At 50.2% G+C, this 20,324-nt stretch overlaps 9 protein-coding genes across 9 annotated transcripts; 7 read left to right on the forward strand and 2 right to left on the reverse strand.

Moving 5' to 3' along the window:
• Positions 1-597: 597 nt before the first annotated feature.
• On the forward strand, positions 598-2,982 carry N7447_005742 (translation initiation factor eIF2B catalytic subunit epsilon; the record flags this gene model as incomplete). Its single annotated transcript, XM_057230004.1, has 4 exons — positions 598-675; positions 770-826; positions 893-1,017; positions 1,077-2,982. 4 exons carry the CDS (start codon positions 598-600, stop codon positions 2,980-2,982), a joined length of 2,166 nt encoding a protein of 721 aa, XP_057085094.1.
• A 684-nt stretch (positions 2,983-3,666) lies between these two features.
• On the forward strand, positions 3,667-5,401 carry N7447_005743 (uncharacterized protein; the record flags this gene model as incomplete). The annotated part of the gene is made up of 4 exons (XM_057230005.1): positions 3,667-3,757; positions 3,840-4,365; positions 4,426-5,312; positions 5,373-5,401. 4 exons carry the CDS (start codon positions 3,667-3,669, stop codon positions 5,399-5,401), a joined length of 1,533 nt encoding a protein of 510 aa, XP_057085095.1.
• Positions 5,402-6,878: 1,477 nt separating this feature from the next.
• Positions 6,879-8,381, forward strand: mrsA (putative mitochondrial carrier protein; the record flags this gene model as incomplete). The annotated part of the gene is made up of 8 exons (XM_057230006.1): positions 6,879-6,916; positions 7,137-7,206; positions 7,262-7,297; positions 7,371-7,503; positions 7,555-7,647; positions 7,715-7,771; positions 7,825-8,269; positions 8,333-8,381. 8 exons carry the CDS (start codon positions 6,879-6,881, stop codon positions 8,379-8,381), a joined length of 921 nt encoding a protein of 306 aa, XP_057085096.1.
• A 725-nt stretch (positions 8,382-9,106) lies between these two features.
• Positions 9,107-11,687, forward strand: N7447_005745 (uncharacterized protein; the record flags this gene model as incomplete). Its single annotated transcript, XM_057230007.1, has 3 exons — positions 9,107-9,196; positions 9,245-11,405; positions 11,467-11,687. 3 exons carry the CDS (start codon positions 9,107-9,109, stop codon positions 11,685-11,687), a joined length of 2,472 nt encoding a protein of 823 aa, XP_057085097.1.
• A 547-nt stretch (positions 11,688-12,234) lies between these two features.
• cog6 (Golgi transport complex subunit COG6) lies at positions 12,235-14,546 on the reverse strand (the record flags this gene model as incomplete). Its single annotated transcript, XM_057230008.1, has 2 exons — positions 12,235-14,190; positions 14,256-14,546. 2 exons carry the CDS (start codon positions 14,544-14,546, stop codon positions 12,235-12,237), a joined length of 2,247 nt encoding a protein of 748 aa, XP_057085098.1.
• A 173-nt stretch (positions 14,547-14,719) lies between these two features.
• N7447_005747 (uncharacterized protein) lies at positions 14,720-15,598 on the forward strand (the record flags this gene model as incomplete). The annotated part of the gene is made up of 1 exon (XM_057230009.1): positions 14,720-15,598. The coding sequence occupies one exon, from the start codon at positions 14,720-14,722 to the stop codon at positions 15,596-15,598; it is 879 nt and encodes a 292-aa protein (XP_057085099.1).
• A 361-nt stretch (positions 15,599-15,959) lies between these two features.
• On the reverse strand, positions 15,960-16,346 carry N7447_005748 (heat shock 9/12 family protein; the record flags this gene model as incomplete). The annotated part of the gene is made up of 3 exons (XM_057230010.1): positions 15,960-15,999; positions 16,052-16,244; positions 16,313-16,346. The coding sequence occupies 3 exons, from the start codon at positions 16,344-16,346 to the stop codon at positions 15,960-15,962; spliced, it is 267 nt and encodes an 88-aa protein (XP_057085100.1).
• A 794-nt stretch (positions 16,347-17,140) lies between these two features.
• Positions 17,141-18,960, forward strand: N7447_005749 (NYN domain-containing protein; the record flags this gene model as incomplete). Its single annotated transcript, XM_057230011.1, has 2 exons — positions 17,141-18,286; positions 18,340-18,960. 2 exons carry the CDS (start codon positions 17,141-17,143, stop codon positions 18,958-18,960), a joined length of 1,767 nt encoding a protein of 588 aa, XP_057085101.1.
• Positions 18,961-19,432: 472 nt separating this feature from the next.
• Positions 19,433-20,302, forward strand: mog1 (Ran GTPase-binding protein MOG1; the record flags this gene model as incomplete). Its single annotated transcript, XM_057230012.1, has 2 exons — positions 19,433-19,509; positions 19,627-20,302. The coding sequence occupies 2 exons, from the start codon at positions 19,433-19,435 to the stop codon at positions 20,300-20,302; spliced, it is 753 nt and encodes a 250-aa protein (XP_057085102.1).
• Between the last annotated feature and the right edge of the window lie 22 nt (positions 20,303-20,324).

The following is a 20,324-nucleotide window of genomic DNA, read 5'->3' on the forward strand; positions in this document are numbered from 1 at the left end:
CATTTATGCATTTGTTATAAAAAGATCCTCTCACGTGTAAAAGTATCGAAGGCTAAAAAGTAAGGGATAGGTAGTTACATCGGCCCTGGTAGTTAGCTACTTTATATAACGAGAAGTACCTAAGTCTATGCCGACTTAACCTTGAGACTCACCTGCTCCGTGCTCCGTGAAATATGTAGTATCGTTAATACATGGAAACGAATCAGACCCGTTATTCGTTCAAATTACATTCATTCCGTGAAGAGTGATCTACAGGGTCTAGACTAAACCTATTCAGGACTCTCTGCCTCAGGCAACACATTCGATCGGAGCAGCGTGCAAACAATGCAAACAAGTGGGCGGGATGACTCCGAGGCTTTTTTGTGCTCTTCTTTGATAACAAGATCGTCGCATTTCTTTGGTGCTATTTCTGGCGACAGTATCTAAGGACCGATCCCGACACCCCTCAGACTACTTTTGCCAACTTTGCGTTCAAAGGGTTGTTGATACATTTTAATGTAAAACCGCCCTGCCGTTTTCCCACAGGCTCTTCACGAGAACTAGTTCTTGCGATCCTGTAGATTGATAAAGAACTCGTGGCTGACAACCCTTGCAGCAATGGCTCCCAAGCAGAAGGCTGGCCAAAAGCCGAAGCCCAATTCGGCGGAGGAAGTGGAAGAGACATTCCAAGCTGTGGTAAGTCTACAAGTTGGCAGGTGGTTTGCGTGACTGTTCTCGCCGATGTCGTCTTTATAGGTTACATGATTTACTAACTTGTGGCTTTGCTTAGGTGCTTGCAGACACCTTCGAGACGAGATTCGAGCCATTCACCCGCGACAAGCCTCGTGTATGTTCCCTACAGCACACCATTTCTGTCCCAAGACCTCGCAATTAACGGACCAAATTATCACAGTGCCTTTTGCCGCTCGCAAATACCCCTTTGATCGAATATACTCTCGAATTTCTGGCCAATGCAGGCGTGGAGGAGGTCTTCCTCTACGGAGGAGCACACTCGGATCAGCTGGAGAAATACATCAAGTACGTTTGCCCTAGGGACTCCCTCTGGTACGGATGGCAGAGCTGACTTGTATTGCTAGTGCATCGAAATGGAGGGCCCCGTCTTCTCCATTCAAGCAGTTAACCTTCCTGAAATCGACTTCCACCTCTGTCGGTGACGTTATGCGCGACCTAGACGGCAAGCACCTCATTACTGGAGACTTCATTGTCGTGAGCGGTGACGTGATTAGCAATCTGCCCATCGAGGGTGCATTGGCTCAACACCGGGCCCGTCGGGCACTTGACAAGAATGCGATCATGACCATGGTTCTAAGGGAGGCTGGCCTGCAGCACAGGACCAAGTCCACCTCAGTTTCGCCGATTTTCGTCATTGACCCTACCAAGGACCGTTGTCTCCACTACGAGGAAATCGACCGCCATCCCGACGACGAGCAATTGTCTCGTCTGAATATTGACGCCGAAATTATTCTCAAACACCCCGAACTAGATATCCGTCAAGACTTGATCGACTGCAGCATCGATATCTGCACCCCCGACGTGCTGAGCTTATGGTCGGACAGCTTCGATTACCAATCCCCGCGGAAACACTACTTGTTCGGTGTTTTGAAGGACTATGAGCTGAACGGCAAGACACTACACACATACATCATCAAGGACCACTACGCTGCGCGCGTGCGCAATCTGAAGGCCTACGACGCGATAAGCAAGGACATTCTCTCGCGCTGGACATATCCTTTGTGTCCGGATACAAACTTGCTCCCTGGTCACACGTACACCCTTCGTAAGGGTAGCATGTACCAAGAAACCGGGGTAACCCTGGCTCGCTCTTGCGTCATTGGGCGCCGCACAGTCATCGGAAAAGGCACTAGCATTGGAGATCGGGCAGAAGTTCACAACTCCGTGCTCGGTCGAAACTGTAAAATCGGCCGCAATGTCAAGCTGGATGGTGCCTATATTTGGGATGACGTTGTGATCGGCGACAACTCCGACGTCCGTGGGGCGATTATCGCCGATGGTGTGGTTCTCGGCAAGCATTGTACCATTGCATCTGGAGCGCTTATTTCCTATGGCGTGAAAATCGCAGATAATATCTGGGTGGAGAGTGGGAAGCGTATCACGAAAACTCGAAACGACGGCAGCGTGGGCAAGAACGATCCCGCAGTTGTTGGCGAAGGAGGCGAGGGCTATGAGTTCATTCACGGCGAGGAAGATGAGGATGAGGATGATGATGTGAGCGTAGCCTCATCGGGACTTGGTATGTTTTCTCCTAGTTTGTCTCTTCAGGTCCAGATTGCTAACTTTATGCCATCTACAGTGTACCGCATGCCCGGTCTCTCACTCTCTTCCGCCTCCATCTCAACACTGTCATCTGAAGTCTCGAATACCTCTTGGGCACGATCTGAGCGGAGCAGTTTCTCCGCAGACGAGGATTCAGACAACTTCCACCACGACGCATCAGTCAGCTTGTTCGACAGTCTACGTGAAGGCGTTGCAGCAGATGTGGTGCAGCTGGAGCTGGTCACGCTTCGTATGACTGCCAACGCCTCAGACAATCAGGTCCGTCGTGCCATCGTGACATCGTTCATGAAGCACATCCAGCAGCTCATGGAGAGTGGCAAGGGTGCCGGTCCGGCAGTTCTGTCGGTTTTCACGGCATACAAGGAGGTTGTTGAGCGCACTCTCTTCGATCGCAACAAGGAGCAGAAGAAGGACCAGGTTGATCTGCTGCTCGCACTCCAAAATGATTTGATTCATCGTAACAAGGGCGAGACCGTCCTTCTCTTTACTGCCAAGTCTCTATATGAACTTGAGCTCATCGAGGAGGAGGCTTACGACCAGTGGTGGAATGATGAGCGCTCTAGTAGCACCGAGGAGATGCGGGCCGTCCGCAGCCAGACCCAGCAATTTGTCGATTGGCTCGCCGAGGCTGAAGAGGAGAGTAGCGAGGAAGAATCCGAGGAAGAATCTGAGAGTGACGAAGAGTAGATACCACAAATATTTTCAATTAAATTCCAAATATGTCTTTCAATTTTCTCTATGAATCTATCCTGACTTACGTTGAAGTTAACATTAGAATCTTAGTTTGTTACTACAGATATACGCAAAAACCGCCATGGACGGAAGCCTACAGTTTTAGACAAACAAGGCTAGGGTCAAGCTAACAAGCGCCAATCTTAGAATGATTCATGTCTGAGTCAATAGGCTGAAAGAGGCCCCCCCCCCCGTGAGATACATCAGCTGATGTTTTTGACAAATTTTTCTATTTTCTATATTTTCTACTTTCTTCGTACAAATTTGTAATTAAAAATATCCCGAAGTACGTCCGTTGAAGCCCCGGTTCGAGCCGCCTTCGGGGCCTTTTGGAGATCTGACGCTTCCCCACTCCCCTCCGTCACAGGTTTTACCCAGTGACGTGTGGCTCCTTCAAACATCCCTTGTCGGCATTTTTTTGCCGCTACATTCACCACGCCTCCCATAACGCGAAAGAGAAAGGCGGCTGAGGCGATTGCGGACGAGCCACTGCCAAAAGCCGCCCACGGCGACCGGAAAGCCTCTTCCACCTCCCACCCCCACAAGTCAACAGCCACCGCAACAGAGAATACAGAGAGAGAAAGCCCTATCAGTTCCGGCTTGAAAGAGAAGCCCTCCACACCCACCACCGCCGCCAGCATGGACTCCGACGATGAGTTCCTGAGCGACGTCTCTAGCCAGGATGATTTCTTGGGTACCCAGGGCTCTGACGACGAGAGCTTAGGTGAAGGTGCGTACCCCTCTGGTCTTTGCGTCCCTTTTGTGTGTCTCTATCTTCAGAATGGTGACTAACAAGTTGTGCCTGGGAGAAGACTTCGATGATCTCGACGCCGGGTTTTCGGACGATAAAGACCTCATCAAACATAAAAAGAAGCCATACGAAGTCGAGTACAAGGTTCTCGACCCTCACGATATCGATCATGAACAGCTTGGCCAGGTTAACGAGGTTTGCGCCATCCTTGGGCTACCACCTGAGTCAGTGGCGATCTTGTTGCGGTTCGGCCGGTGGAACAAAGAAAAGTTGATTGAGTCATATATGGAGCATCCGGAGGAGACGCTAGAGGAGGCTGGTCTTGGGTCGAATTTTGAGGGTACCGCAAAGACTGAGATCGTCCCAGGCTTCATGTGTGACATCTGCTGCGAGGACGGCGACAACCTCGAGACGTATGCCATGCGTTGTGGTCACCGATATTGCGTCGACTGCTATCGGCACTACCTGGGGCAGAAAATTAAGGAGGAAGGAGAGGCTAGCCGAATCCAGTGTCCAGGCGATGGCTGTAATCGCATCGTGGACTACAAGTCACTGGATCTGCTTGTCACAAAGGAGCTTCAAGGAAGGTGGGTGTTTTATTTTTTGCAGGCCTCTAGGTGGAAGCGCTCGCTAACACATGTCTACAGATACCGCGAACTTCTAACTCGGACCTACGTTGACGATAAGGAAAACCTAAAATGGTGTCCAGCACCAAACTGTCAATATGCCATTGACTGCGGGGTAAAAAACCGTGATCTCCGTCGCATAGTTCCTACAGTGCGATGTTTTTGTAAGCACGAGTTCTGCTTCGGTTGTTCCCTCAGCGATCACCAGCCCGCTCCATGCACGTTGGTCAAGATGTGGCTACAGAAATGTGAAGATGACTCCGAAACGGCCAACTGGATCTCGGCAAACACCAAAGAGTGTACAAAGTGTAATTCGACGATCGAGAAGAATGGCGGCTGTAACCACATGACTTGCCGCAAGTGCAAGTACGAGTTCTGCTGGATGTGCATGGGTCTCTGGTCCGAGCATGGCACGAGCTGGTATAACTGCAACCGGTACGAAGAAAAGTCAGGCGCAGACGCTCGCAGTGCTCAAGCCAAATCGCGTTCCTCCTTGGAACGCTACCTGCATTACTATAACCGGTATGCGAACCATGAGCAGTCTGCCAAGCTCGACAAGGATTTGTACCTGAAGACCGAAAAGAAGATGACCAGCCTTCAGTCGCAGTCTGGTCTGTCCTGGATTGAGGTGCAGTTCCTAGACACCGCCTCGCAGGCCCTACAACAGTGCCGGCAGACCTTGAAGTGGACTTATGCATTTGCATTTTACCTGGCTCGCAACAACCTGACAGAAATATTTGAGGATAATCAAAAGGATCTAGAGATGGCCGTTGAGAGTCTCAGTGAGATGTTCGAGAAGCCAGTTGCTGAGTTGGCAGGGTTGAAAGTCGACATCCTGGATAAGACTGCTTATTGCAACAAGCGCCGGGTGATTCTATTGAGCGATACTGCTGAGAACTTGAAGAATGGTAAGTGGGGTTTTTAGATGTGGTTTCTCTTTCACTAGGTTCCTAACACGTGTTTTCTAGGAGAGTGGTCGTTTAACATTGAGTGGTAAATCACCACCCTAACCTCCGCCCTACCGTAGACTACGGAGATCTTGACGACCTGAACGACATCTGTTTCTTTATAAGAAGTTTCAGCATACTTTCCCCCCACCCCCCTCTTCCTCCACCCTTGACCCCTTAAGCCCTTGAGATCCTCGCCCTTGCACTGGTTTTGCGTCAGCAACGGTCTCATTATGCATCCATCCCTAGGGTTGAAATGGGCTTATTTTCGTTTCCTGATTTTTCTAATTACCTCGGACTACATGCATGTATCCTCATTTGATGAGGGCTTTCCTTTGGTGTTGTCATCACAGACCCTGTTTTCTCTTTCCTCATTGCCTTGAGTTTAGGCGCAACGGTTTTTTCAGAAATGATTATCTTTGGAGTTGCTATAACAGGCAGCTAGTAGTGACCTTCTCCCATTCAACGCATCCCTTCAAACATACCAGTACAGAGTAGTGGTATTGAGACTATGGAGTATAAGATTTTTCCATACGAAACAGGGCGGGGGGCCTCAACAGAATCGGAGCCAATATAGACCAGATGAGTTTAGTTCGCGGCTTGCAGTCCACACGGGCCTCGGCTTCTCCCAGTGGAAAGTCGCGTGTTCTGTTTGCTGTTTCTCCGATGCCAAGTTGAAAAGACGAAGTTAATAGTAGACAGATATCTAATATATGCAAGATGTAAGATAGAAGATACACCTACGTGTAAAGGAGATAACATTGAAAGAAGGTAGAAAATAAAATCCTTCTCGAAGCAGTCAAAGCTCCACTCAATATGAGTTAGGCGAAATGTGGTCAAGGGCGAACAGATGGCTTAAGGGGGTTTCTTATCAGATTGATAAAAGTTTGTACCAGTTATGTACCTGTACCGTGGTTGCTACACTATAAAGGTACCAGTATAGTACTTTGCATAAAAAGTGCTGGGATCAGTCCGTCATCGGAAGTCCCGGAGAGACAACTGAATTTGACATGGACGTTTATTCATGTGAGTTCCGAGGCATGGGGGTTTAAGGTGATTCTGAACATTGAATAGACATTCACACATTCTCTAGGATTACTTCAAAAATGAAGTAAGGAGAATAAACAACATTGAAAAATATAAGAATAAGTCCTCTGTAGAAGATAGTCGATAATAATGCAGTCAATATCCAGCCTGGGCAAGTCCGTGAATAATTTCCCTAGCGCCTTTTCCTGGTTTTTTGTCTCCAAACTAAATTTCCACTCATTTTCCTAGTCAATTATTCCTGTTAAGAAAGGAAAAAGGAAAAAAGAACTTCTAATTATTCATTGCTTCATTTCTCGCATTTTGTTGGCATTTTGTTTTGTTCTGTTGGCATTGTCCCTGTGTTCCTCGGGATCTCCACGGACAAGTCCCCGTTTATCTCGTCTTCACTTTTCCATTCTTCCACCTCCGTCAACCACCTCCCTTCCTCTCCGCCCGAACTCTTCATCTGTTACAGCTGCACCTTGAGCTAGCGGAAGCTCCATGGCGGCGTCCGATCAGATTCCCGGGCAGGAATTCGAGTATGTCGCTCTCCGATGGATTTTTTTTTCTCCCCAGGCAATCGGCCATCAGGAACGCTGGAAGCTGGAATGAGCACAGGGGCAAGCACATCTTATTTTCTGGTGATATGCTGTGTTCCAGCGATTGCTTGACTGTCCCTGTTGAGCATCCTGACTTTCTTCGCCCTGTCGCTTTGCGGGAATTATGTGACCTAAGCTAATGCGATACACCCTGTTTCAGCTATGAAGCCCTTCCTTCCAACTATGGCCTCAGCCGGAACATGCTAGCTGGTGCTTTCGCGGGGATAGCGGTATGCTTACATGGTTAGGGGTATGGGAGAGGATTTTTGGCTGATCGGATAAAAGGAACACTCGGTGATGTACCCTGTTGACTTGCTCAAGGTAAGCTTGATTTTTTGGGTTGAAGCAATTGGAAGGGAAAAGGATTGAGCGCTGACTATTTGAGTATCGCTAGACTCGCATGCAAATCTTGACCCCTTCAGCTGGCGGTCTCTACACCGGATTGACCAACGCGGTTTCTACAATCTATCGAGTCGAGGGCTGGCGGACACTATGGAAGGGAGTCTCGAGTGTGATTGTCGGCGCAGGTGTGTATATCGTGGTCCTGAGTAAGAAGACTCAATTCTGATGCGCGATAGGTCCCGCACACGCTGTGTACTTCGGGACATACGAGATCGTGAAGGATATGGCTGGTGGTAATGTCGACGATGGACATCACCCCTTGGCTGCCGGTAAGATTTTCGGACAAACTTTTGGATCGACTTTTTTTGTGCAACAACTGACGTGATAATCGTGCAGCTATGAGTGGAGCAGCCGCTACTATTGCCAGCGATGCGCTGATGAACCCCTTCGATGGTAAGTGACCCCGTGCAAGGCAATAAATTACGCCCAGCTAACTCGTTCACCAGTTATGAAGCAGCGCATGCAGGTTCACGGCTCAGTTCACAAGACCCTGGCGCAATGCGCCAAGACCGTCTACCGCACCGAAGGTCTCCAGGCCTTCTACGTCTCCTACCCTACCACACTTTGCATGACCGTGCCCTTCACGGCCACTCAATTCGTTGCCTACGAGTCGATCTCGAAGGTCATGAACCCCAAGGGTGATTATGACCCATTCACCCACTGCATCGCAGGTGGTCTGGCTGGTGCCTTCGCAGCTGGTCTTACTACCCCCCTTGACGTCGTAAAGACACTCCTTCAGACCCGTGGCCTTGCAGAGAGCGAGGAGGTGCGGTCTGCCAAGGGTCTGTTTAACGCCGCTGCCATCATCAAGCGCCGATTTGGCTGGTCTGGCTTCCTGCGTGGCATGCGCCCTCGTATTATTTCCACTATGCCGAGCACTGCAATTTGCTGGTACGTCCCATTATGAGACTCGGTTCTTTCGATATTGAATATTCACTGACTGTCTTTTTCCAGGACATCCTATGAGATGGCCAAGGCATACTTCAAGAAGCACCTCGACTAAAAGCACTGATTCGATCCTCTCCCACGGCTGCCATGGGTTCTATCGACCATTCCCGATGGACCTGCTACTTGTTCGATATACCACGTTTGTGTGGGCACCATATAATCTTTCTTTGATCTCTTGGGCGACATGGGTCTGTTCTTTTACAATATGTTCTGGGTTTGGGTAGGCTGGGTGGAGCCCAGCAACCTTCCTTGTGGCGCATCCTGGGCCAGAGCCCGAGTTTCGATCTTCTTGCATGTTTAGGGCTTTTTTATGAGAAGCGTTTTCCGCAATGTATAGTTTTGGAAAAACGGGGACACGGCCACTTTCGACTTCGGAGATTAAATCTGGTGCTGTTTTTTTCTTCTCCTTTTTGGATTCTTCGATGCTCTCCATTCGATGTGTCCTATACTGTGACCGGCGTTGGAAAAACCTCGGGTTTTCTTTGTTTTTGGTTTCTTTTGAGAGGGCTGGGTTCTCTGTGGCATCACTATAACTTCTGTTTTTTTTTAGGATCTTGCATGTACCCATAGATGTGAGGAATGTTAGAGATGATGACCATCTTAATTGACTATAAAAATTCCCAATACAACCTTACATAGTACACTGGCCGCATGCAGTAAACTCCCCGAACCGACGACGTCACGCGAAAAATCCTCCCCCCTCATCTGCGGGAGATCATCGCTTTCACCAACTCCACCAACTTGTCGTGAAATGGATTCAGGCGGGCCTGATTATTCCCAATGATGCGTCCACGGCCTGCGTCTTCCTTGCAGAAGACGTACGACGATTGCTATCTCGCGTGCTCCACCGCCGTGTACTTTGAGGGCCAAGTAAGTCCACTAGTTCCGACACCCGTTGCCCGAAGCTCATTATCTTAGAACAATGAGGAGGAAGCATTGCGGTCCTGGAGATCTGCCCTCGAGACTATCTATCATCACAATGCCCGCCGTGTGCCCTCAAACTATACTCCGAAATCCGAAACAGAGAAAGCCCTGCAGGACTCCATTCGGGCGCTAGAGGTTCAATGCCGAGAACGGGTCGATCTACTAAGTGCTCTCCAAGCAAGCAGGAAAGAATCTGCAGAGACAAATGGCAATAAAGAGAAGGCTACTCTAGTCAAGGGCAAATCTGTCCCCAGCATACCTTCCCCGTCACCTTCGAACACTCCTGGATGGATCGGAGATGGAACAATTCCTGCCGTGGGCTACACCGACCTTTCCAAACCAGCCACCATACCTGGCCGCCATGGGCTGCCGACGAAACAAATTCATGGTTCGCCGCCACTTAATGATGATGCTGGTCCAGCGACCCTATCGGCGGCTAGTACACCTGCACTGCGTGTGAACTCCAACTCTTCGGACAAAGCGAAGTCGCGTGGCTCCAGCCCCGAGCGCCGGAAACCCATGTTGACAACTCTGCGCAGCAGTGACGCCAAGAAGAATGGCAAGAAAGTCAAGGTAGCATCAAAAAAGAAGGATATGAGGCCTGCTGCCTCCACGGCTGCGGGTCTAGCATGGGGTAGCATCTATCGCCCTTCATTGGGCGAGAAGCCTGTGAGCGATGCGGCTCTGGTGTCATCCCGGCAAAGCGCCGCTGCCCATGATCTCAGTTTCCGCCGAGAGTTAGAACCAAGACCTAGTTCTAGGGATGAGTCTCGGCAGGCGAGAACTCGCAGCCCCCGAGACCACCTAACCGGGGACTCAAGTCCTGCTGCCCGTTTCCGAGAGCCTGCTCGTTCGTCTCCGAAGAGGTCCTCCCCTAGACCACCTACTCAGTCTCCTAGTGCGCTGCCACCGCGGGTGTCTCGACCTCCACTTGGCAGCCCCAAACTACAACATCCTCCTCATTCAATGTCCATGCCGAACCCGGATGACTTCACGACACCTAAACCATCCATCAAACCCAAGCCCGTGGCCTTGCGATCTTCCCATGAACCGACAAGCCAGCCAATGCAAACCACCAAGTCCGAGAATACTTCAAATAGTTCTCGGAATCTGACGCCTCGGCTTGGCCGTCAATTAAGTTCTTCCATCGATATGCCGCGGACAAGCTCTGCGCCTAGATCTCCCAAGATTGGGGAAAGGGCCCGCGGTTCTCCATCATCCGCTAGCGGGGACGATCTTCATCGCGGTGTCGACCGGCTCGCTATATCTCAAAAGAATAGTCCAATACGGCGCAAAGCCCCACCAGTCCAACAGCGAGAGACACCATTGTCAAGCGACCATGAGTCTTCAGATCAACCGACCATAGCAAGCGAGACAGGGGACGAAGATGAGGAAGAAGACAGTGAAACCTTGAAGATCATGGAAAAATTGCCTAGGGGTGTGGATCCCCAGTCAGCAAAGCAAATCCTGAACGACATCGTAGTACGCGGTGACGAAGTGCACTGGGACGACATAGCAGGATTAGAAGGAGCCAAAAAGGCCCTCAAAGAAGCTGTAGTCTACCCGTTCCTCCGTCCGGACCTCTTCTCTGGTCTCCGTGAGCCAGCTCGCGGAATGCTCCTCTTCGGCCCCCCAGGCACAGGCAAAACCATGCTCGCACGAGCAGTAGCCACAGAATCAAAGTCAACCTTCTTCTCCATCTCCGCCTCCAGTTTAACATCCAAATGGCATGGTGAAAGCGAGAAGCTCGTGCGCGCCCTTTTCGGGCTCGCCAAAGCCCTCGCTCCATCCATCATCTTCGTCGACGAGATCGACTCCCTCCTTTCTGCTCGATCATCCGGCTCAGAGCACGAGGCCTCCCGCCGCTCCAAGACTGAATTCCTGGTTCAATGGTCTGATCTCCAGCGTGCAGCTGCTGGCCGCGAACAAACAAGTCGCGAGAAGAAAGAAGGCGATGCTAGTCGTGTACTCGTTTTAGCGGCGACCAATATGCCTTGGGATATCGACGAGGCTGCACGTCGCCGCTTCGTCCGTCGCCAGTACATCCCCTTGCCGGAACACCATGTTCGCGAGCAGCAGATACGCAAGCTTCTCAGTCACCAGCACCACGAGCTAAGCGATGCTGATATCCAGGTCTTGGTACAGGTGACAGAAGGTATGTTGCTTTCTCCCCTGCGTTCCTTTTTTTTTGTATCTTTCTTATTAACATCTGCCAGGCTTCTCCGGTTCAGACATCACAGCGCTTGCCAAAGATGCGGCCATGGGTCCCCTACGCAATCTGGGTGAGGCCCTGCTACATACACCCATGGACCAGATCCGTGCCATTATATTCCAAGATTTCGAAGCAAGTTTGTATTCCATTCGACCTAGTGTATCCACCGATGGACTCAAGAAATATGAAGACTGGGCTAAAGAATTTGGTGAGCGTGGCGGATAGAATAGATTTGGATTCACTAATCTTGGACTTCTTTTGGTTCTGCTCTGTCTCTATTTGGTTCCCTCTTGGGTTATCCTTCTATCCTCCTTGTGTGTGGGGACTTTGTATTTTTTTGTACGATTATGGGAATGGAAAAGTGATTCTTTCACTGCTCTTCATAACCTTGTTTCTTAACTATGTAACATATTCCTATGTCAAAGCCTGTCTCTCTGTGGCATCTGGGCTTGGGTAAATCTACATAGTAGATTTAGATTACTTAGTTCATACTAATAAACCGAATCCCGAGGCTGTCGGGGCCGTATTTTGATTTGGGTTGCCTATTGGGGCCGGAGTTTGTACATGCTAAAATATGGACACAAATCATGGCTCAGTCACCATTAGACTAGACACAGCAGCCGGTCGAAATGAGAAAACGGGAGTCGGAGGTCTATCTGCGTCCTAATAGATCTTCAGTGGATATCACAGCCTAGCGCAAAGCTAAAAGCGCCCAAAAATTAGAGTTGTGGGGTATAGCTGCAGGTACATTTAGAACTGTACAGGAAATATATCAACTCAACAACACTCGGATCTCCCCTGTCGTTCGAGGGAACAACGACCTCAAAGTCCATTGTTCACCTCCCTCTTCGGCCTCTTCGTCCTTCTCGCCCGCTTCTGTCTTGCCATCAGATTTACCACTTTGGCCACTAACGCTACCCCCGGTTCCAACCGTCACATTCACAGTTCCTCGGGCCTCGTCCGCGGCAATGATCATCCCTTCGATGAACTCGAAATCACGGCAGAAGGCCTCAACTGCATCCTCGGTGACGCTCTGAATAAGGGAAAGGCTTTGGACACGCTTCAGGTTATCAGTTGCGTCCATAAGTGCAGAGGGGAGGAAGTCATCGAGTGTTTGACTAGATGTAATCAAGGACTCTGGTTGGAAGGCTGGGAGATTGGCCAGGTCAGCTAGATGAGGTTTCTGCTGGTCCGGCGTCTCGGTCTTGTCTTCGGTGGTGTCGGAGAAAGGTTCCAGTGCTGCTAAGAGCGTTTGAAGACCAGAGGTCTCGAGGAGGAATTGGTGTTGGGTGTCGAGAAGATCGCTGCGTAGGGTTGATAGGGCTGCAGAAATGGGAGGCACGTGTGTGGAGCTGGCAAAGGGGAATGGTGCCACAGCTGCACGGGCAGTAAGGAGAACATTGGTACGGTAAATGGACTGCGCTGTGGTGGTTTGCAGTTCATCGGATGAGGACCGGGCTAGTGTCAAGAATGGATCAAAGGCCGCCCGGAGGACAGAAGTGAACGGGTTCTCGTTGTTCACATCTGGAGATGAATCCTCTGGTCCGACAGAGGCCTCATAGGTCTTCATCAACAATTCCAGGTCTTCCAATGCATCTAACAAGAACTGTGGGGGCGACAGGTCGTCTGGTGGAGTGAGGGCAATACTGTCGCCCGCCAAGACGCTGATCTGGTCGCGCATCAAAGTCTCAAAGTGGCCAAGAGTGAACTTTTCCAAGGTCTGGATTAGGTCCACCAAATGGGATTGTGCGCCCACTAGTTTGGTGAAGGTTGTGCGGTAGAAAGACAACAGGTTAACCACCTTGTAGCAAGTGACAGGGTCATCATGGCTCTGGATGACGAGCTCTATTCTCTGCCGCAGTGATCGAGCCACTCCAGTAAGGTCGCGGTTGACCAAGTCACTAAGGGCCTTTTGGCCATCAAAGGTAACCTCTTGGTCCTCATCGATACGCGACCAGGGCTCACTGTTCAGGCCGGCTTGGATCCCCCGAGCGAGTTCATCCCCGTCATCGACAAACAATGACTCAAGAGCCTCTCGTTCTGATACGGTTGTCGAGTGCACCCACGCAAGCATGTCGCCAATGTACCGCAGTGGGTCATGCGCTGAGAACTCAATCGGTTTGACAGTATGATCACCGGCGCCGGGCCCATTGGACCCGGAAACGGCATCAGTCAGTGCATAGTGGAAAGCATCAGACAGCACATAGTCTCGTGCCTCCGCAAAGAAATCCAAACAGTTGTGGAATAGACTTGGGCGTTCTGCCAGCACCCGTAGAGCGCGGCGGATCGTACTGCTGATGCGAGGGTCCTCTAGATTCAGGGACCTGAATTCTTTCTGGATCCACCGGTATAGTTTCTGGTATGCTGAATTGAGATTCCGAGTGCTCAATTCCATCAACTCCAAGCCCAGTCGCTGATTCTCGCCGCCAAGCAAGACTTCGCAATCGTGGTGCACTTGCTTGACACGAGCTAGCACGTCAAAGAACCGCTCGTCAACAGGCTCCTCGGCCGATGTCAGGACCAATAGATCCTCTTCCGGAACCAAGAAATGCTTCGAAAAGGCTTCTAATAGCTGTTGCTTGGTCTCGGTCTCTTTCTTTTGTGTTATTAGGGTACTGGCCTCCTCGAGTACCGGCATGGTATCCTGCTTTGCGAGGTTGATTCGTTTGCGCATATCGTCGCATGTCTGATTAAGTGTCGAGACAACCGTTCCGATCCGTCTCAATTGCTATTATGGCCATTAAAAATTAGAATTCCAGATCCCTATCTCTAAAGGATCAATAGGAGTCTCACCTCTGCCACTTTCCCAAAGTCCTTGACAATCTCCGCATTGCAATCGACAACTTCTTTTTGCACATCTAGTCGTAATTGCCGACGTGTTTCTGCAGTGTTGTGAATGCCCCTCAAGCTCAAAGTCTCGAGGGAGTCCCGAATGTCCGAGTCCGCATACGATGCCGACAGAACTGTTGTCAGCCGATTGGTGAGTGCGGTCGGGCGCTGCGTTGACGGGGACAATGGAGATGATGGGGTCGGCATATTGGCGCCATTACTGGCGCTGCCGCTCGATGGAAAGTAGCTGGTCATTGTTGTTCAAGCAACCCAGCGGAGAGTCGGCGAGGGGAAGTAGAGGACAACCGCGCACTTAGCGCATCGACCGCCTTTGCCGTATCTTATCGTCAACACAATGCTTTATTTGTTTTCCCCTCCTGATTTGTCTCACTTCATTCATTTCTGGAATTGTATTGCTACCTGATCCCATGGATAGTCCACTCGTTTCGCCGGCTAAGGCCCGCCAAGCTGCTATCCAAGCCAAAGATTGGGCGTACGTGAACTCCTGGCTCAATCGACAATACGCGCCCAAACCGGTCCCCAAGTTCGAGCGCAATGAAAATACACTCCGCGTCCTCCTGACCCTAGCTGCAGCCAATGATGCTGCAGACGAAGAAGCCGCTCTACAACAGCGAGCGCACGAAGAGGCTGTTCAGGCATACAAAATACGGGAAGAGTTCGAACGCAAAGATCCCCACGAACAACAGAAGAACCAACTGCTTGATGAAGTCGAGATGTGTTTGGATGATACAGGAAGATGCGATCTAGAGGACCTCGCCGACTCCGCCGTAGCTCTGGGCAATACTTTGGACCCGAGCCCGGGGGATCTGGGACAGTCGATTGTGGAGCTCACGGTGGAGGAGTTTGAGGCCCAGGAACAAATTGCAAAGGTCGACACATTGCATAGTTATCTCCAGCGAGAGCTGGCACGATTACAAGCGGAATTTGAGGAATTGAAGACCGATGTGGCATATGAAACACCTTCCGATATACAAAGCTTAACGTCTGAGTGGACACGCGGCACGAAGACACTTGCGATCAAAGTCGGGGAGTACCAAGATCGTATTACATCACTGGAAAAGATTCAGCCCCGGGGGCCGACTATTGAGGAGCTGATGGCGGAGGAGGAGAATGTTATCAGGATGCGGGAGACGGTCAAGGCGCTGCAAGGCCGTGTGAGGGCGTATCATGATCTTCCCAAGGATACCCCAGGAGCACGGACAAAATACAAGGAGCTAGAGCGCGAGTTGGGACAGCTAAAGCGACAACGAGACTCAATAGTCGGCAGTATAGATGAGCGGTACTAATGCCACATCCTTTGGCGCTCAGAGGGACTACTGTCAGTGGTTGGCTTTCATTTCTAATCGGTTCATTTGGCTCCCAGTAAGGCTGGAAAAATTCTTGCAGGATCCAAAGACAGTTGAACAGATCTTTAAGCTAAATATTAGCCTTAGCCTTCTTGTTACAGTTGTTACACACTCTCTGTAGAACTACCTTCCTCTTACAACATTTGGTCTACATAATGAAAATTGCTTCCCTTGGAAAATGTGATGAATTCGAAGAGTGTGTCCTCTGGCTATTTGGAAAAAACGTAATTGGTATCATGGATTCGTGAGTCTTGATTGCAGGGCGACCATAATGATGATCACTCGCCTAAGGATGGCCATCTTAGTTGCCGAGGCCGAGAGCACCCTTGACCTTATCACCACTAGAAAGTATGGTTAGAATATGACTCTTTGGTTCCAAGAAGAGTAACTTACATGGAGCCGGTGGCACCACCGTGGCCGTGATTGTCACTGGCACGCTGAGTCTTGTCAAAGGCCTCTTGGCCAATACCCTTGCTATCATCGGTCTGCAAGCCACGGCTAGCGCGGTCACTAGTATCGGTGACAGTCTCCTTGAGCTTGTCCTGGGTAGACTTGGTGGAGTCGGGGGTGAGCTCCTCCTTGGCCTCTGTAGGAAGAAGTAGTCAGTAACGATGTCTTGACATCTTGACAGGAAGGTAAAGTAGTGTCACATACTGGTGCTAAAATCTTTGCGACCGATATCAGACATGATGAATATTGATTGAAATTTGGTGGTTGGGAGGAGAAGTAAACTGTGTAGTTCAATTGAAGTAGAAGATGTTGGGAAAAAGAACAGCTAAAGAGGCAAAGAGGGGAGTTTATATAGATTTGTTTGCCCTCGTCGCGAGCTCATAAAGAGAGGCAACATGACGTCGTTTGCTGTCGTGATTGACTTGCTTTATTCACAATGGACGCCAACTAGGTAATGTGTGTACAGATCTATTTCCAAGGCCGGGACCCCAGACTAGCCACAATCTCCAATTTAATAACAGTTCCTCCAATCAGCATACTTCCTGTCTGTAGATGACCTTTCACTACGTACAGGCTGTGGCATCCAATGGATTTTCCAGGCTCTCCCAGTTTCTCCAGAGATGACATCATGAGGATGTTGAGGGCCAAGGCTTCAAGTGTAAAATCACATGATGCTTGGCTATCATATCTTCCGTATTCACGTGATATGACATAATCCCTACCCCATATTCGGTCAACTAAGCCTAATTGGGAACAAACAAATAAGGCGGTCAAGTATACCTGGCAGAATCACTCACCGTCTCTGTCGCCCTGCCTGGGCATCAACTTTAGTCAGTCGTCCATCAACTTGTTTGCTTTCATCCCTCATTCTTTCGTTCTGACTCACCATGTGGATAAGATTCGTTCTTCTTCATGCATTGTCATCTCATTCTCCGTGACTATTTGAATTTATCGGACTCTCATTTGCTACCATCCAAACTTCAACACACGAACCCGTTACACACCCGTCACACCTATCTCATCTAGCCTCCAATGCTCACGCCGGATTCCCCTGTCTCTTCAAATTGGGACTTTACCCCAGTGCATGACTTACTACGATCGCCCATCGAGGGCTGCACTACGAGGCCTAGTCGCCACAATGAAATTGCACTCCCCTCACCTGATGAACAACAAGCCAAGGATGACCCCCGTTACACAACTAATGGCAGGCTTATGGATCCTATCTCTCAGCGGAGTAACCCGAAGCTTGGTGACTTTGGCTCTCTTTGGGATATTTTTAACGGAAGCCCTGCTCCCACGAGAGTCACGCCCACATTAGAAACCACAAAGACCACCAAGCTTGAGCTGGAGAAATTTCAGCCATCGCTCGAAGAACTACCCTCTAGCTCAACGGAAAGACCCGTCAAAAGGGTCTCATTCTCTGGCCTGTATGACATTAAAACATCCGTCCCCGCTCCATCCAATACCTCTCGCATTACCAATGAGCCAGTCTCTCAGGTCCTCAAAGACACCACTGGTTATATCTCCCATTCTTCTTCTCCTCCAAATGCGCGCGCGACAGATATTCCTATCGATTTTGAGGGTCAATCGTTCACTATCTTGAGGCGGACCTCGGGCCGTGACCCCTCTGGAACGAGTGCCAATGTGAAATTTGGTGTCCGTGGTCCACAAACCCCTCCTGTGGCGATTGTTAGACCTAGAGTTGGTGATCCAAGTGATACTCCCACAAAAACTAAGACTCGATCTCGTGGAAAAGATATCCGAAAGAACACGCGCAATAACCCAATCACCTCCGAAGAAAGTGCCGGGCTAGACTCAGACACAAGTATTGTGTTCGATCATCCCATTTCTGAGAAACCTGTGGCTTTTTCATTTATCCCATCTCAAGTCCATGCGCCTGGAGCGAAAACTTGCACTTATGAAACCCCACCGTCATCGTTTGACGATAATGACTGGATACTGAATGCCAACGCCATCCGAGGACATACTTCGAGCGGTACTGTGCGGTCTACCCTGCACCGGCCGGCCGAGGAGCGAAGAGTCATCTTGATGACCAGACTCCTCGGTCACTTCCCTGCGTACGCAAAAATCGTGTCTCAAGTGGGACTGGCTTTAGATCATCGTCCCGATGATGGTATTGGCTCACGTCCCATTCATGTCTTTGTTGACATGTCAAATGTGTGTTTCCGTCTCGCCCTCTGCCCAACCCTTCTCATACTAATTCATCTCAGATCATGGTTGGATTTCACGATTCAGTAAAAGCCTCGCGAAATATCCCTCTCTCAACCCGAATTCGTCGTGTCCATATGTCATTCGCTAACCTCGCATTGATCATGGAACGCGGCCGCCAGGCCGCCAAGAGAGTCTTGGTCGGCTCAGATCGCCTCCCGTCGGTTGACGAAGCCGAGAGACTCGGCTACGAAGCGAGTATTCTCGAACGTGTGCACAAAGTAAAGACCACAACACCCCATCGCAACCATAAGTTCCGGAAGAATCCTGGCTCTAGTTCCCAGGGGGCATCCAGCGGTCCTGAAACGGTCGCCGCCTCTGGAGAGCGATGGGTTGAGCAGGGTGTGGACGAAATTCTACACCTAAAGATCCTGGAGAGCATCTTGGATACAGACCCCCCGGCAACGATTGTTTTGGCGACAGGTGATGCGGCAGCGGCTGAGTTCTCCGGAGGTTTCATGAAGATGGTCGAGCGCGGGCTACAGCGCGGCTGGAGTGTCGAGCTTGTCAGCTTTTCTCAGGGCACTAGCTACGCATACCGGAAGAAGGAGTTCCGGATTCGGTGGGGAGACCAGTTCAAGCTGGTTGAGCTAGACGGGTACCTAGAGGAGTTATTTGAGTAAATGGTGAAAACTCCGCTCTCTAATAACGGAGATTCACTTTGCCATTTGAATTTTAAATGAAATGAAGACACAGCTATCATGACTCAAGTTCCTAAATGTCTGACTCCAAAGTCGCTTAATATGTATTTTGTAGATTGAGTCAACACCCCGCCAAACCACCAAACGTCATTGGACGGAAAACACCCGCCCGCACTGTTGCCTCATGCATGACTGCTCGTCTACCTAAACGGATTCTCTATTCTGGAACTATATATTCACTGTTAATCTGTGCTACTCTCCAGTATTACCTGTCTTCTTCTATACTGTTGAACCCCAAGCAAAAAGGCATCGGGGAAAAACTCCGCAATTTGTCTCGAAGAATTTGGATTTGAATTCGATCTTGCACAATCAGCAGAACATCCTTTCAAAAAGAAAAACGCAAGAAAAAAAAAAGATCAAACCCTTTCGTCTTATAACACATATCAACTCCATCATGTCTCAATTCACAGAGCAAGAGTTCTTTGGCGGAGCCATTCGAGGCGTCGTGCCACAAGGCTGGATTGATTCGAGGTTAGTATACAACCCTTTCTATGCATCAAATTCTTATTGTATTACCTCACTCTATTCCTCACCCCATCCCGAAACATCCCAATCAAAAAAAGATCCCCCAACTAACGTCAATCCCAGCACCCTGCGGGAGGTCCCCGACCACCAAGAGCTATGGCTCTCACCAACCACCCTCTCCAACGTAATCATCGAAATCAACCAGCGTGTCCCACAAGCCGAAGCTCTAAACACCTTCGCCACGCTCAACCACCAACAACCCACCGCCGCCCCAGGCAGCGGTAGCGCAGCACCCGCAACCGCAGAAACAGTCGACCAAGCCGCAGCCCTGTACCACCTGCACGATCTCTGCGATGAAGGCGACACCATGCAGGTGATCAAGTCTCCCACGCGCGTCGAAGTCCAGCTTGCTTCGTCCTCGCCTACCCCCGCTTCCGCTATCAAGGCGTATCGCGGCGTTGTCTCTTTCACGACGCCGGTGCGCGGTAGCGGTGCCGGACGCGTCCCTGCGTCTGCTGAGGGGTCTGCTGCTGGTGTTGCGGATGCCGGGGTGCTTGGTGCGCAGATGAATGGCGATTCTAATGGTTTGCCGCAGGTTTCCAGGTTGACGTGCCACTTCTTGCTTGTTAGGCTTGAGGCGCAGGAGACGGATTTGTTGGTCTTCTTTAATGTGCCTCATGAGGAGTTTGATAAGAATGGGGATCCCAGGGGCTTGTCTGTTGAGGAGGTTCTGGCTGAGGAGACTATTGGGGCTTTGCTTGGGAAATTGGAGATTTGTGATTGGGGTCTCTTTGTTTAAGCGTTTTTTTTTCCATATGGAT

The sequence above is a fragment of the Penicillium robsamsonii genome (genome assembly GCF_028829455.1).
Source record: "Penicillium robsamsonii strain IBT 29466 chromosome Unknown utg000003l_segment0_segment0, whole genome shotgun sequence".
NCBI lineage: Eukaryota > Fungi > Ascomycota > Eurotiomycetes > Eurotiales > Aspergillaceae > Penicillium > Penicillium robsamsonii.